Source organism: Macaca fascicularis, chromosome 1, assembly GCF_037993035.2.
Source record: "Macaca fascicularis isolate 582-1 chromosome 1, T2T-MFA8v1.1".
In the NCBI taxonomy this organism is placed as follows: Eukaryota; Metazoa; Chordata; class Mammalia; order Primates; family Cercopithecidae; genus Macaca; species Macaca fascicularis.
Window position 1 is genome coordinate 39,075,744 of NC_088375.1, and position 16,688 is coordinate 39,092,431.

Here is a 16,688-nt window from a genome sequence, read left to right on the forward strand (position 1 = left end):
CTCCTTTTGACCTCTGTCTCAACAAATTTATTAATTTCATCAGTGCAATTCAAATTCAATTCATCAAGCCTTTACTGAGTGCCTCTTACTTGCCAGTCACTGGGCTAGGTTTTGGGGGTAGAGATGACTAAAATGGTGCCTCCATTAGAGGTGTTTCAGATTTAGTGGGAGAGACAGATTAGAAAACAGAATTTATCTAGGATGTGATTAGGGCAGTGATGGAGGTGGACGTGTTATGGGAGCACAGAATAGGGCTCTTTTCCTTAATTGTCTTTTTGCTCTGAGAATCCCATTGTTGGCCGGGCGTGGTGGCTCATACCTGTAATTCCAGCACTTTGGGAGGCCAAGGCGGGCAGATCAAGAGATCAGGAGTTCGAGACCAGCCTGGACAGCATGGTGAAACTCTGTCTCTACTAAAAATACAAAAATCAGCCAGGTGTGGTGGCAGGTGCCTGTAATCCCAGCTACTTAGGAGGCTGAGGCAAGAGAATCGCTTGAACTCGGGAAACAGAGGTTGCAGTGAGCCAAGATTGAGCCATTGCACTCCAGCCTGGATGACAGAGCAAGACTCTGTCTCAAAAAAAAAAAAAAAAAAAAAAAAAAAGAATCCCATTGTCCCTACTTTCTAACAGGTGAACAGGGGAGCCAGCTGTCAGTTCTGCCTCAAGGAGTACTGGAACAGTGGGAGTTAGGAAGCAGCCAGTGGCCAATGTGCATCAATTAAAGACCTAGTTGGTAGCCCTCCTGCACTGGAGGAGAGAAAAGAAAATTTTGAGGGCCAAGACAGCACGAGACCACAGGCTGCATGGCCCTGGCTGCAGTATGGTTTGGACAGTTTGGGGAGCAGGTAGTTTCAGCCAGGGACCAACTTGGTGACATGTGCATACCTCATGGCTGGCTGTGTGAGACCCCTGCAACAAATGCCATCTTTTTCCTTCTCTCTTTGCTTTTGTTCTCTTTCCCATTTCTCTGACATTTGCGTCTTCCCCCGGTTCTTATTTATTTCCTTTCTTGTTTATATCCCTACATTTTCTTTTACTACTCACTCTTCTGTCATCTCATTCTTTCCCTCTACCATTTTCCCCCTCTACATTTGAGCCTTCTTTGCTTTTTAATTTTATCTTTCTGCCTCTATCACCATGTTCTGAAACATAACTGTTAAACTCAGGATTGGAGAGGAAATTTTCATTTCCAACAGGGCTGTTTATGATATGAAAAGAGTGTCTCATGTGTATCTGAGTATCCTAGGAAACAAGTCTAATTTCTAACTCATATTCTGCATACTGTGTTTGAAAGACATCATCGTGAAAGGAGAGTCTCCCACCTGGGCAGCACAGGAGACTGTGCTGTGCACCTTACCTTTATTACAAGAACCAGGCAAACAATGATCTCTCTTTTTTTTTTTTTTTTTTTTTGTGGTTCTCTATCTCCCCACCTATCCTTTCTCTTTATCTCTCTCCTCTTTCTCTTTTTCTATTTCTGTCATAGTTTTCACTTCTATTTTCCATGTTTCTCCTTGTTCTTTTTTGTTTTTAGTCCTTCCCTACTTATTAGAGATTATATGACCCGCTCCTTAATGTCTTTGGCCTTGGAAGATAGTCAAAAGGAGTGTGGAAGACTCCACTCCCCCAAGTACCCCTGTTTCTGATGATGGCATGGAAGTGTGACTCAGGAGAGATGGGGAAGATTCAGAAACCTTGTCTAGCTCTTGAGATTCTTTATGAGTAGGATTTCTTTCTGCTTCTTATTTTTAGGTAGTATGAACGTAGACTCAGAGAATCTTAAAGCTGACCGGAATCTCTACTGGTTGTTTAACCTTCACCCCATGTAGGATCCCTCTTTACTTCCTAATGATGCTCTACAGGCAGCTCCCGGATACTTGGAGTCTGGGGAAGCGTGCCAGCACATGAAGCTGTCCGCTTGGCTGTTGGCAGCACTAATTGTGTTGGTTACTGCTTGCGATTCTGTTGTCCTGGTCTGTATGATTTGTACCTTATGATGGTACGTCTGCTTCCGAGGGCCATAGGGCATGCACTTTCCATACAGTTCTTTTTCTGAGATTGAAGACATGTCAAATATTGAAGGCACTTCAGGTACCTTATTTAATACTTGAACTATTTCAGAGAGGTTCCGTCAGAAATAAACAAAGCAAGCCATTCTTGCCACCCTTTGACTGTAGAGGAACCCAGTTTTCTGAATGCCTCATTTCCTGATGGTTCTGGGTAGCTGAGATTGTTCTGGAGGGATTATGAGGGAGAAGCTCCCTTTCATTCTTCACAGAAAGAAGAATAAAATGAGCAAGTTTTAAATTAAGATTTTATTAATATTAGTAAACTTTGCATTAGCCACATGTCTGTGTGTACATTACAGTTTATAGAACACTCTTAATATTAAATACCATGTCATTTTATTTTTATAAGTAGACCACAATACACCCTCATTTTAGAGATGATAGAAGTGGGGTTCATCGAGGTTGATAGACTTGTGTTGAGTCACCCCATTCTCAACAGATTGAGTCAGACTTAAACTCAGTTCTTCTGCTCTTATTCTTCTGCTGTGTCTTTCATAAATACATATATGTCCTTGTCTCTCCAAAGTCCCTGCAATGCCATGAGATTATAGGAAATAAGTTGTCTCCTTGGTGCACACAATCTAATAGAATTATGGATTTGTGTGTGTGTGTGTTTCTGGATATGGCTGTGGAACGTGGAAAAATAGAGATGGTGAAATCTGATTAGGGTCAAAGAGTGGTTTTGTGCAATTATAAAAATACTTGATACTATGTGAAGACCATTGAAATTCTTCTCCAGTGTAATTTATTTGTTTGGTAAAAATTCTAAGTGTCCCAGCTACTCGGGAGGCTGAGGCAGGAGAATGGCACAAACCTGGGAGGCGGAGCTTGCAGCGAGCCGAGATCGCGCCAGTGCACTCCAGCCTGGGCAACAGAGCAAGACTCCATTAAAAAAAAAATTCTAAGTGTCAAAGTAGAGATGAGTGAGTTACTCTTTTACTGGAGTTAATCCAGAGAAATTTCCTGAAGGAGATAGGCAGGGGAACCTAAGACAATTTTGAAATAAAAAAATACAAGGACCTGTTGGGTTGGAAAGAGGGGAAGAAGTTGAAGCAGGGCAGAGTGGAGAAAGGGGACAAGGTTTGGGGACAGGAATGGGACAGATGTTGTGGACCTTGTGTTTTGCTTGGGATTTGGAACTAGGGTTCTGGTATGATAAGTTTTCCTTCTTTGCAAAGTGAAACCCAGATGGCTAAATTTAATTCCACTTGGAGCCACTGGTGATTCACCCAAGCTCAGGTGCACCCACATACAGCTGGCGTCAGCGCTGTGTGCTTTCCAGGCTGAGCTTGCCTCAGCCCCGCTTCCTGCATGGAACAAGAGGGGAAAGCCAGACTGGTAACCTTGACCCTTCTGTGTCTCTGTCTGCAGCATCCTGGCCACTGCGGGAACCCACTTCAACACTCACGTGGACCTGAGGACCCTCCGGGCTGTGCGTGTCCTGCGGCCCTTGAAGCTCGTGTCAGGGATACCTAGTGAGCATCTGCCATTCTTTCTGCTCTGCTAAGAACTTTCTTGATGTGTCCTCAGCTGGATCCAGGTCTACGGGAATTTGGGATAAACAAACAATATTCCTCCTGGGAGGAAGCCTCAGTGGCAATAAATAGTGGAGATGGAGCAATCTGGCATAACATTTTACTTTAAATTTAACTTTTCGCAAATATAAAAGATAATAGAAAATCTTAACAGAAAAATGTGGAAAGTAAAGAAAACAACAAAAGAGAAAAGTGCTCTTTATCCTGTCACTCAAAAATCACTTCTGTTAAAATTTCAATATTTTTCATTTTCCCCTGTGCATTTTAATGTAATTGAAATCATTATGTATATTGTAGTTTTATATCCTGAAATAAGTATTTTATTTTCCTAACCTTAAAAATTCTTGGCTGGGTGCAGTGGCTCACACCTGTAATCCCAGCTCTTGGGAGGCTGAGGTGGGTGGATTGCTTGAGTTCAGGAGGAGTTCGAGACCAGCCTGGGCAACATGGTGAAACCCCATCTCCACAAAAAATAAAATAAAATAAATAGATAAAAAATTAGCTGAGCATGGCGGCTCATGCCTGTATCCCCAACACTTTGGGAGGCTGAGGTGGGCGGATAGCTTGAGTTCAGGAGGAGTTCAAGACCAGCCTGGGGAACATGGTGAAACCCCATCTCCACAAAAAAATACAAAAAAGTAATAAAAATTAGCGGAGCATGGCGGCTCACTCCTATAGTCCCAGCTACTCAGGAAGCTGAGGTGGTAGGATCACTTGGGCCTGGGAGGCCGAGGCTGCAGTGAGCCAAGATCATGCCACTGTGCTCCAGCCTTGGTGACAGACCAACACTCTGTCTCAAAGCAAAAAAATTCTTATATGTGTTGTGATTTATTTAGCCGTTTTAATGTTTTATGTTGCTGGATGACATAAAAAATAAAAATAGGCAATTTCCAGTTTTTCTCCAACTATAAATGTGCTGCAACAAACACCTTTTTACTTAAATCTTTATTCAAATCTCTGAGTGTTTTCTTGGCTAGAATCCTAGAAGTACAATGTGTGGGTCAAAGGATATGTCATTTTCTGAATAGTACTTGTACTAATTGTGCTTCCCCAATAAGGACTGAGAGAATTGGGTCTGAGATACAGTGAATGGGAAGATTAACTTTGTCCCAGCTCTTGAAGGATTTACAGCCTAGCAGAGCTGGGTCTAATTTCCTTTAGGAAAGGTTCACATTCTAATAAATTTAATCTATCAGAGACAGAAGGCAGCATGGATGAAACCAATGAGGGAATGAAACTAATTCTGCCCTATCAGATGGTGCTGAGGGACGGCTGCATTGGTCATTCTCTGTCCTTCCTTCTAGGCCTGCAGATTGTGTTGAAGTCCATCATGAAGGCCATGGTACCTCTTCTGCAGATTGGCCTTCTGCTCTTCTTTGCCATCCTGATGTTTGCTATTATTGGCTTGGAGTTCTACAGTGGGAAGTTACATCGAGCATGCTTCATGAACAATTCAGGTAGGGTCATTCTTCTCTGTCTTCTCCTTTTCCCTTCTCCCCTCTGTTAACTGGGGTAATTTCAGGGCACTTGGAGGCTCATTGGAAAAGTGTGTCCTATTCTGACCCTGGAATTAGAATCAGAAGTTTCTAGTCAGCAGCCTTTTGAGGCACAGCCAACTGAGACTAGAGATCCTGACTTGACATTAATATTGCAAGGCAAATACATAGTTGGAAGATTTCAAATAGATGGTCTCGGCTCCCCTATCCCATAGTCAGGGGCCATGAGAATGAACTTCAAAAGCCATCTGTCTGAGCCAGGCATAGTAGCACACACCTGTAGTTCCAGCTACTCCCTGGAGGCTTAGGCAAGAGGATTGTTGAAGCCCAGGAGTTTGAGGCCAGCCTGGAAAACTAGTGTCTCTCTGTCCCCATCTCTCCGTCTCTCTACAAAAAAATAAAGTACCACCTCTCTGAATATCTGAATCAATACCCCTTGATTCTTTATACAGCAGCCTCTGACCGAATAAATAAGTACTTTTTCTATAGTGGCCTCTCTGGCCCACAGGCTGGTGAGATCTAGGAGTCCAGAATCAGAGTTGGGTCCCTCCGGATCTGTGGAGACATTTTCCCTTCATGATCCTTCTCACCATCTTCTCGCTCTCTGTTTTGACCCACACATGGTGTGGATGAACTGAGAGTGCTCTGAGCTTGGTTTGCAAGTGTGCTTGGGAGATTGTTAGGGTACACAACCCCGAATTCTCATATCTTTGTATTTCATTTGTTCTTTTCAAGTTGAGTTGAGTATCCTAGGAGGAAAGGAGATGGGAGGCAGGCTGAAGAATCCCAAATAAGTACCATGCTTTTTATGAAAAGAACCTTCAAAGAACACCTTCCACCTTGGATTTCTATTTTTTGTTTTAATCTTTTATTCAAAGCCAGGAATCCATGCTGGACAAAGAGCTAAAACCCCCTAAAATGACCGTAGTTTATAACTGTCCCCAAGAAACCCGGAAGAACTCAGGGCTCATCCTGGAGTCTGAAGCTAAAATACTTGACTTTGCCTTTTCCTCAAAGTGTGCCATGTGATTCAGTCCTTCTAATTCCTGTGGTACTGCAGGTGAGGGTAGACGATGAAGCTTGCAGAGTAGGGGACCATGCGGAGGAGAGGCTCCATTTTCAAGAGAATGGGAAACATTGGGTTGAACACATGGTATGTGAGCTGGGAGGTGCAGAGAGGCCAGGGAGGAGAGGGAGCCTGAGACAAAAAAGGGCAGACCTCTTTCCATGGGGAATGGAATTGCTTACCTGTGGCCTCCTGAGGTCATTTCCAGTTCATGTGAAACACCATGTGATTTATCCCCCACCCTCCAAACATATCTGCAGGTATTCTAGAAGGATTTGACCCCCCTCACCCGTGTGGCGTGCAGGGCTGCCCAGCTGGTTATGAATGCAAGGACTGGATCGGCCCCAATGATGGGATCACCCAGTTTGATAACATCCTTTTTGCTGTGCTGACTGTCTTCCAGTGCATCACCATGGAAGGGTGGACCACCGTGCTGTACAATGTGAGTAGAGCTGGTGGGGACCGGGAAGGAGGAGGGAAGAACCCTGGATGGAGGTTTCTGGGGTTGTTTGGCCTGGCTAGTCCAGGGACAGGGAGGGCTGTGGATATAGGTGTATTGGAGCGGGAGGTGAAGACTCAACTGGGACAAGCCTTAGCAGTTCATAATTCTCTCTTGTCTGGCCTCTTGCTAAGTACAAGTACACAGCTTCTTAATACGATTAGGAAATTACATCCTAGGTTGGATAGGTGAACAAATTAGTTAAGTCAGATCAACTTAATAGTTATAGAATATGTTGGTTGGACATGATGGTGGGCTATAGTGAAGGGTACTAATAATGTATAATACTGGCTGCCCAGTAGAATTAGCTGGAAGCTTAAAAAATTTTATCACCCCCCTCAGGATCTGGGAGAATGTACTGGAAAAGAACAAAAAGAAAAGAAAAAAACTTATACCAACTGGGCTCCATCCCAAACCAATTAAGTGGGAATATTTAGGGGTGAAGGTGATTTTAGAAAAGTCATTGGCTTTTCTAAAAAGCTTCCTATCTGACTCTCGTAGGTAGCCACTGTCAAGAACTGCTGCATTACATGCACATAAAAAGCATGCTTAATTGTGAGATTCACCAGGGATGCTTGTTGAAAATTCAGATTCACAGGCCCCTTCTCTGGAGATTCTGATTTTGTATAACTTTGTAAGCTAGTGAGCTGTGCATTTTTCAAGTGCCCTGGGGATTCATGTGATCAGACATATTTGGAAGGTTCTGAGTTGATCTAACTGCCTGTCAGGGATGTTGGGGATTCCTGCATGGGGACAGAAGGTAGATAGGGTGATCATGAAGTCTCTTCCATCTTCCAGAATCTAATTTTAACGACTTATCAAAGGCTTGGTGCAGACTCTATGCTCAAAAATGAGAGTGAGTTGAGGTATGTGGTTTGATGTACATGGATCCTAGGTGGGTAAAGCCATGTGGGCAGGTGCTTTTGAAGGGCTGTACCCTTACCTGCATTTAACCAGCCCATTCCAAGACAGTAACTTTGGAATGATCACGCCTCTTATGTACGCTCCCACAACCTGCCTTTACCTTAAGGTGCCCTCTGTTTCCTTCAGTTCTTCTCTAGATCTTTTTAGCCTGATTCTGTCTCTATAAAACTTATTAGGTGGAAAATAAGGTGGCATATACAAAGCACCCTTTAGAAAGAGCTTTGGATATAATTTACAGTGGAGGGAAAGGAAATGCTGTCTCAGAAGAAACTCGACTAGACTATAATGACCAAAGAGCAAGGATTGTGTAAGGCCTGTACAAGAAAGTACTTAGTAGAGGTCCATTGCTAACCTGGATCCATTCCCATATAGGATGAGCAAGGCAGGACTGAAACTTTGCAGAAAAGAGTCACAGGCTATTATGCTAAAGCTCTTAAGGGCAGTGAAGAAGTCCCGAGGACCAACTTACACCCAGCAAGCCCAGGGATGAAGTGTGACCCAGAAAACCCCGGAGGACACTCTGCAGTTCTCACCAGCTGTGGGAGGCAGCAGGAAGGAGCGGAGGGAGGCAAGGTTGATGAGTGCAGTCACTCCTCATTTGAGATGTAAAGGTTGTCTTGAGGCCGTGCCATTCAAATTAGCCAGGCGCCTGTAGGAATTGCAGCACTGGCCCTGTAGTGGCTGGTGTCACTTGTAGGGCTTTGAGAGTGATGCATTTCAATTATATGTGTAGACTCACCTAAGTGATGTGATAAATGCATTGAAAGCCTGAAAGGAGAAGTGTTGCATTTGAGGATACAGGCGTGATTGTTGGTCCACTTTAGCCAAGATTCAGATGGTACTGAGAGGAGCAGGATCTCAGCTGAAGAACCACTCATTATTTTTTCTTCATTAGTTTCTTTATTCATTCCTTCATTCTTTCACTGTTTATTAACTGAGCATCTATTACATGCCAAGCACTGTTCTAGGCACTAGGGAAATGGGGAGGAAAAAGTGCCATGATTCCTGCTATCATAGTGCTCTCTTCAAATCTCTATGTCTCTCCAGTTACCTGTCAACTATAGGTTTAGAAGTTAAACACAGGCAGAGATCTTGCTCCTCTCTCTAGTTTTGCTCACTAAGGAGTGAAGGAGGGAGGAGAGGAGATCAAGTTGCAGATGCTCTGAAACCTTGTATTGCATGGGTGTCCAGGGCCCACAGACTCACATACTCTGACTTCCAGCCTGTGATTCATTGAACTTGAGTTTACTGAAGGCCTCCTGATATTCTGATGGCTGGATTTAGGGCTAGGGGTACTGTCACCCAAAGACTGTCTACCTGTTTGGACTGTCTGCTACCTGTTTGGACTGTTCCTTCACACACACACACACACACACACACTCTTATATACACTGGTTGCATACCATGAAGTTAACTATGAATGACTAGTCAACTTAGTATTATAAACACATGTATACATATATGTGTGTGTGTTTCTGCATATAGAAAAATGACTCACTAAGCATTACCACAACCACCACCAATAAGATGCAAATATAAATATAACTATTGATTTTCCTTTCTACCACTCCTCATTCTGGGAAGGCCCGGTTCACCCAGCTGCTGGATTTGTTCATGCAGAGCACTAAGAGAGGGGGATCCCCTGTTTCCCAGCCCGATGCACCTTCTATTTAGTGGTGCGACAAACATGTAAGATTTATTCTTGTTAGTTAACATCCAAACCAGTAGGAGAATCTTCAGGTTTACCCAGTAGGAAGAAGCTCTCAGGCATGTGGGCTCAGTTCAACCTTGTTAACCAATGTAAATGCTTCCCTCATGTTTGCATCCCTTTTCTGTACCACAGACTCTTCCTAGATGCCTCCCTATGACCTTGTGTTGCTCTGCCATTGATTACTATTAACTTCATTTGCATGTGGCTTTTCTCATTATAATGAATTGTAAGGGGGAGGGTTCCCATTGTCAGGGCAACCTGGAGTCACCTGTGCTTCATTTAGTCTCTATCCAAATGTCAACTGCTTGGTCAGACTCCAACTATATTCTTGGCTTCCCTCCCTCCTCTGGCGGAAGGAATGCAAAACTGTCTACAGTTCTGGCTGTTGCTACCTGTTTGCACTGTCTCTCCCAAAGGTCTCCTCGAGACTTGCAAACTCTCTTCTTTACTTATTTCTCCTAACCTGATAAGTATGTCTTCCACAGTACAATGTGTTCTCCTTCTGATCAATGCTCTTCATTCAACAAATGTTACTGTGGCTCGCTAACCCTCTTCACCTGTGCTGGAAGTGGCTGAGAGAAGTGACTTTCTTCTGATTCTGATCTGAGTCTTATTTCTCTTTGTCATTCTAGTTTTATGGTATCTGCTGATTCCGTTAGCTCTTTTATTGTATCAGGACTAATTCCCAGATTGCAGAGGTTCCCAGTCCCTGTCTGCAGTTACTCACATCTTTGCTCTTAAAGTTTAGTATGTTTCATTTGTATTTCTGTAGTTCGATTTATTTCTCTTCTTACTGTTGATAAACTCATGTAGAGGCAGAAATTTCTTGGAGGTGTACTGTTTCTGCAGCTTTGCAGGTATGCTTGCCACATCTGTTGTGACTACTTAAGATGCTCCAAGCTGCTATGATGGAAGGGGTTTTTATGGACTTCATTGGCTTTTGGTAAGAAGAGGCAACTTAAAGTCTGGGTGCTTTCTGAGAGTCTTCCCAACGCCTTAGAAATCTTTTGGCCTATCAACAATGACTGTGGCTCTCCTTTAAGTTGCCTTTTCACAGCTGCATATAGTCAGGATTTATTAAATGGTTAACAGCTATTCACCTTCTGTCTCATTGAGATTTTGCTGTATGTGTCATCTATCAGCATGGTGAGGCATAACATCCATCTCGCAGTTGATGAAAAACTACCATTCTCTTTATGGAGTTCCTCTGATTTTGTGGTATCTGCAGAGAATGCTTTGGGTTCTGAGATCCATGAGACTAGGGAACGTGGCTTCCATCTTTGCTTCAGTCTTTTCCTACCACCTCCTCCACATTGTAGTAGAACTACTCAAAACTAATTTGACAATGGGTGGCAGGAGTCTATGATTATCTTATGGTGCTAGGGTGATAAGATGAACCAGCTGACCTAGGATCAGGTGTATAGTTCATAAAATTTGTAGACACTGTAATTGTGACAGGTATTGTAGACACTGTAAGTGTTATTGTAATTGTAATCGGTATCCAGGATCAGTCATGCTCTGGAATAGACTGGTTTCTTTTTTTCTCACAATCCCATCTGGACTGCCCTATTCCTATGTCCTTACATGAGTCTGGGATCCTGTAATACAGGTGATACTTGGAATCGGATACTAGTATGTGTTCATCTGTTACTTATCCATAGAGGGATTGGTAAGTGGATCTTGGAAGTTACTGTTCTTTTTCCCATGACGGCTGGGAGGTAAGGTGTGTGTGCTTAGTGAGGAGCTATGATAACTTCCTCTTAACTGGCAGAACACTTTGCTTGTCAGGCTTTTCATGGAGAGGAGAGAGTAGAGGGAGAGGGAAACTATTTCCTGAACTCATAGTAAAGTCTTTTCCCCTCTGTTTACATTAATACATAAGTGTAGATTCGTTCACTAACTCATTATTCATTCAGCAAACATTTGTTAAGTGGCGATAACGTGCCAGATACTGTTCTGGATGCTGGTGATACAGTAGAGAGTAAAACATAGGAAAGTCCCTGCCCTCATGGAATTTATATTCTAGTGGGAAAATGCATATAGAACATAAGGAAAACATATGGTATATCAGATAGTCATAGGTGCTGTGGAGAAAAAAAATGTGGGGAAAGGGAGAAGTTGGTTGCAATTTTAAATGGAGATGTCAGGAGGGCCACGTTGAGAAGGTGGCATTTGAACAAAGACTCGAAGTGGGTGAGAGAGTGGGCCATGTGGTTATCTGGGGGAAGAGTGTCCTGAGTCCCAGATAGCTGGGCCAGCAAGTGCAGAGATCCTGAGATGGGGACAGGCTGGGTGTATTTGAAGAACAGCAAAGAGCACAGTGGGTTGGATTGCAGTGAGTAAGGCAGAAAGTAGGAGATGGAACAGTCAGTCAGATCATGTGGAGCCCTGAAAGCCATTATACAGACTCTGGTTTTTACTCTGAGTGAGATGGGAAAGCAGTGGAGGGTTTTGAGGAAAGGAGTGGTGTGACCTGACTTGTGTTTGAAAAAGGATCACTCCACCTGCTTTGATAGAGCAAAAGTAGAAACAGGGAGTCAAATCAAGGTTATTGCAAGGATCTAAAACAAATGATAGAGGCTTGGGCCAGGGAGGTAGCAGTGGAGGATGTGAAAAATGGTTGGCTTCTGCATATATTTTTAAGTTGAGCTCATGGGATTCTTCGATAGATTGAATATGAGTTTGGGAGAAAGCAGCAAGAAGAATGGAGTGGCCGTTAACTAAGCTTGGGGAAGAACACAGGTAAAGTATGTTGGGAGGAAGAGGAGAATTGAGTTTGGATGTGCTAAATTTGCCATGCTCATTTGATATGGTAGTATAGGGAAGGAGGTGAATAAATGAGTTCAGGGTAGAAGGCTTGGCAGGAGATACAAATTTGGGAGTTTTCACTGTATAGATGGTAAAGTATTGAGACTGGCCGAAACCATCAAGGAAGTGAATATAGACAGGGAAGAGAGGAGATTCCAGGACTGAGTTCTGATGTTAAGGTGAAGAGAAAAATGATTATCAGCAAAGAAGACTGAGAAGGAGCAGTAGGGAGGTGAGAGGAAAATCAGAAACTTGGTGTCCTGGGGCCAAGTGAAGGGCGCACTGCAGAGTGAGGAAGTACAGGATGATCAAGTCAGTTCTCTGAAGAAGCGTTTTTTCCTATCATATGATTGTTCAGTATCTTGCTAATAATTTCTTGGTGATTTGTATAAATCACATCCACAGATTCTCTTGAATTCACATTCATATTTACTCTTTCAAAAACTCTTACCTATATGCTTTGCTCATTTGAATCAAATGCTTCAGATGGGTCAGGGAAGTGGAAGGCTAAGAACCACTGAATGCCAGGAGCAGTTTGAGTGGAGTGGGAAGGATTTCAGAGAGCAATGGAAACAGCATGGAAGAAATACCACTTACATGCTGATGGGAATGATCCATTTGAGATAAAAATTATTGTTGATGAAGGAGAGGGAGGATAATTGGGGGAGGGATTTCCTTGAACAGGTGTGCGTGTGGTGTGGGAAGGTCTAGACCACAGGTGTAGGGCTTGGCTTAGATAGGAGCTCTAATCATCCATTCATAGTACTAGGAGTAGAGGAAGAACAAGTGGCTGCAGAGGCTGGTACGTGGGTAGATGTGGTGTTGGAATCTTGTAGAAATTCTCTTCCTATTGCTTCTATTTTCTCAATGAAAGAGGAAGTAAGGTCATCAGCTTACTGGGTGGGAGGAGGAAAATACTGAAAGTTTGAGGAGAAGGTATAACATAGTTTCCCAGAAGACTGAGGGAGTAAGTGGAATAGGTAAATGCATTGGGTTGCTGGGCAGCTTTACGGACTCACTTGGAGTTAGCTGTGATGAAGTTCAAGTGAGACCAGTGAGCCTGGTGTGTTTTCCTCTGGTCACATTCAGCCACTGAGTCTCAGGTAGGAAGTAGGTGGAGAGTTGGCTTTTCCGAGAATAGTTTTGTCAGGTGAGCACGATAAAATGAGAGAAGATCAAGAGAGTGACTGTAACATAGCCGTGAAATTTGAGCTGGATAAGGAGCAAAGAGGTGGGGGAGAAACCGTGAAAAGGGAGGAGAGTAAGTGGATTATGGACCCTTTTTTAAATGTGACTCTTGAATCTGATGGACAAATTCAGTCTGTGGAGTAAGTTGAGAAACCTATCTTGCTGCATGGAAGTAGGGAGTGGGTTTTGAAACCAAATGTTCTGATTTCTAATTTGGTGCTCGCACTGCCCCCAGTGGAAGGAGAGAGAGTGTGTGCATGTGCCGCACATGTGCAGAGTAAGCTGTGACTCTGCGCGCCGGCACACCGCTGGGCCTTCTCTAAGGCCACTCCCAGGGTGTCTGGTCCTGTTTCAGCTCAATTCAGAATATGAACTTGGGGAACATTTGGGGATTGAAACCCACCAGGCCCGCCCACCTACCTTACTAGCATTGTACTCTGTCATCTTGTTTTCCTTCTCAGAGTGTCTGTCTCTTTTTTAAACACACTTACGTTGCAGCTTCTGATGCTGACTTTGGCAGCCTGTTCTCCTGTTAATACTTGTCCTCTCCAAACCCTACAGTGCCGCCTTCTTGGCCTCTGTCTGCTGGGCTGGGAGCCTGTGGTCCACAGCCTTCTCCACACCGCTGCCTCCCTGGGAAGAAACCGGCGTTTTCTTTCTTTCTCACACTTACTATTTTCCCATCCTTAGCTGTCTCCACCCTGAAGTTATTCCTACTCATTGCATTTCTGTCTTGATTTGTCAAACCAGGATGCCATCATGTTTGGGATTTATTCCAAATGTGCTAAGTGTGCCTCCTGATCTGATGCCTGAATTTCACACCACGAACCAGGCCAGTCTCCTGGTCTTTTGTCTGTGCAGAGCCGTTAGGCTGGCTCAGGGTTCCTTTCCTTTTTGTTTCATTTACTCTAATATGCGGTTTAATTTCTAATCCGTGGCCAAAGGCCTCAGGTGCCTGATGTGTCATGCAGCTTTGGGCTATGATCTTTTTGTTCTCAGGCAACTCCAGGCCTTAGGACTCGGAGGCAGAAATTAGCTGGAGGTGGTGTGTTGGTGACTCAATGGCTGTTTCAGGTACTTTTCACTCTGGAATCCAAATGCGGACAGAATCTCAGCCAGGTGGGGATGGCACAGTGCCAGTATATGGCACACTAGGAAAGCCAAGAGGTCTCTATTCACTGTTCCTCAATTCATTATTCACTCAAAGATTTATGAGCAATTTTTTTTCATGCCCCTCAGAGTGTGGTCTGTCTTGGAATCATCCAGGGGCAATTAGTGTAATTGCAGATTCCCAGGCTCTGCCCTAAATCTGGCGGGCCAGCATCTCTAGAGGTGGGAGGAAGGAATCTGTATTTTCAGCAAGCTCCCATGTGATTCTGAGGCTACACTGAAGTTTGAGAACCACTGTTCTGCATCAATGTAATTGCCAGATGGTAAGAGAGTGACATGGCACATAAATGGGAGAGTACTGAAGAAAAAGGCACACTTCTGCCTTCAGCCTGCATGCCCACTATGTGGATTTCCATGAGGTCATGCTTTATTCAGTGTTTGCCTAACATAGTGATTGACACACAGTGGGCTCTCAGGAAGTAGTTAATTTATGGACTTAGGTCTAGAAGGGGCAATAAGTCAGGCGCATGGGTACATACATATACTTGTAACAATAGGGCAAACTAAATATAGCGAATAATTGGAAGATATACAAGTAGAGATCTCTGGGAGGATTGAGGAGAGAGTGGATAATTTAAAGTGAGCTGCTGAACCTGGCTTGGTGGCTCACACCCGTAGTCCCAGCTACCTGGAAGGCTGAGGCAGGAGGATCTCTTGAGTCCAGGAGTTCAAGGCTGCAATGTGCTATGATTGACCTATGAGTCATAGGTCAGCCTGGGCAACATAGTGAGACCCCATCTCTAAAAAGAAAATAAAATAAAGTGAGCTTCTGGACAGCCCATGTAGAAATGTGAAAGCTGGTGAACTCAAGGGGAGCCCATGATACTGGATTGCAGCCTGTTGGACAAAGATGTCAGAGCTCTTGGCAACACATTAAAGGCATCATTTACCCACTGGGCACTTAGATGTTACTTTATATTTTTACCTTCCTTTAGGGACAAGGCTTAGAAACTGACTTGAAAGTTAGTATACCCAACCCTTTTGGTGGGAGGGAAGGGTTGGATGTACTAAGTTTCCCTTAACGATCCACTACTTAGCTGGTCCTCATTCCAGGCCTGTTGAAATAATATGTGTAGATTTACAGACCTTTGCCTGCCTCCAGTTCCCTGTGTTGCAGTTAGATGTCAGCTGCTTCTCCACGGCGAAGCTTCAGCTACAGCTTTCCCTGTTGATGGACACGTGTGCCCTCAATTACACCTCAGCTCCCTGCCAAAGGGAGGGAAGGATTGAACAGGATCCCTTCTCCTTTAAGGTGCCAGGTACTAGGGGCTCCATTTACACTTTTGGAGAGCTCTTTTAAAAGTGACTCCTGAGAGCCTCCACTCTCCACTGCCTTCCACCTTGAGCCCCATTGTCTGTCCACAAGAGGAAACAGGATTTTGTGCACTCATGGGGCAGCAGAGTAGTGGAGTTAATTACAAAAAAAAAAAGGTATTGTATTTGACTGGCGAATACATCTTTGGTTTATCATTTGCACTGGAATGTTTCTGATGTTCTGGAAAATCACAACACTCAAATCAGATAAAGAAGCCACAGTGACAGGACCTGGGATATCTTCTGACTTTTGTCCCCTCAGCTTATCCTAGTGCCCCTTTTCTTGAGAAGCAGTGACCCAAGGCGGGGCCCTTCCTTCCAGTGTGCAGTCTTCCCCACCCCAGGAACTGGCGGGTGGGTCGCAGCACCTGTGATGGTCAGAGAGGACCACTTGAATTTCTGTCCTCCTGAGGGTGCCTTGCCAGGTGCTCCCGCCCCTCCCTCCCACTCTCCCCACTCACCATCCCCAGGCCATGGCCTTCACTCCAAACCTGGGACTTGTCAGCGGGTATCTGCGGATGGGCTTTGATGGCATCTATAAAATTTGTTGCAAGTTTTGTTTTTAAAATATGTCTTTTAACTACCACATTTTCTTGAATCCAAGATGCCACCGATTATATACTATATCAAAAATTGAATAATTCTGCTATTAAATTTAAGCATTATTCAATGTTGTCGGGGGAAAAGCCACTGCATTCTATGTATGATGTATTCATATATTCTGAGTTACAAAACCTTCCTCTGTAAAGAAAGGTATATTGTAGAATTGAGGAAATAGAAAATGAAGGAATAAAACTAATTTTAAAAAGCCACAAGTAATCCATATGTTATAGACCAAATTTTCACACTTGGAGACCTCCCACGGTCACACTGGCGTAATTCTTTTCTTTGTGGAGACCTTGGAGT

At 43.9% G+C, this 16,688-nt stretch overlaps 1 protein-coding gene across 10 annotated transcripts in view; it reads left to right on the forward strand.

Annotated features, from left to right (window-relative positions):
* Nucleotides 1-16,688, forward strand: part of CACNA1E (calcium voltage-gated channel subunit alpha1 E) — a 497,363-nt gene that overhangs the window by 262,328 nt on the left and 218,347 nt on the right. For all 10 annotated transcript variants that reach the window (XM_065534002.2, XM_065534247.2, XM_065534152.2 and 7 more), the window contains 3 exons: nt 3,443-3,546; nt 4,911-5,063; nt 6,429-6,610. In XM_065534002.2, coding sequence (XP_065390074.1) covers nt 3,443-3,546; nt 4,911-5,063; nt 6,429-6,610 — 439 coding nt within the window. The remainder of the gene's footprint in view (nt 1-3,442; nt 3,547-4,910; nt 5,064-6,428; nt 6,611-16,688) is intronic.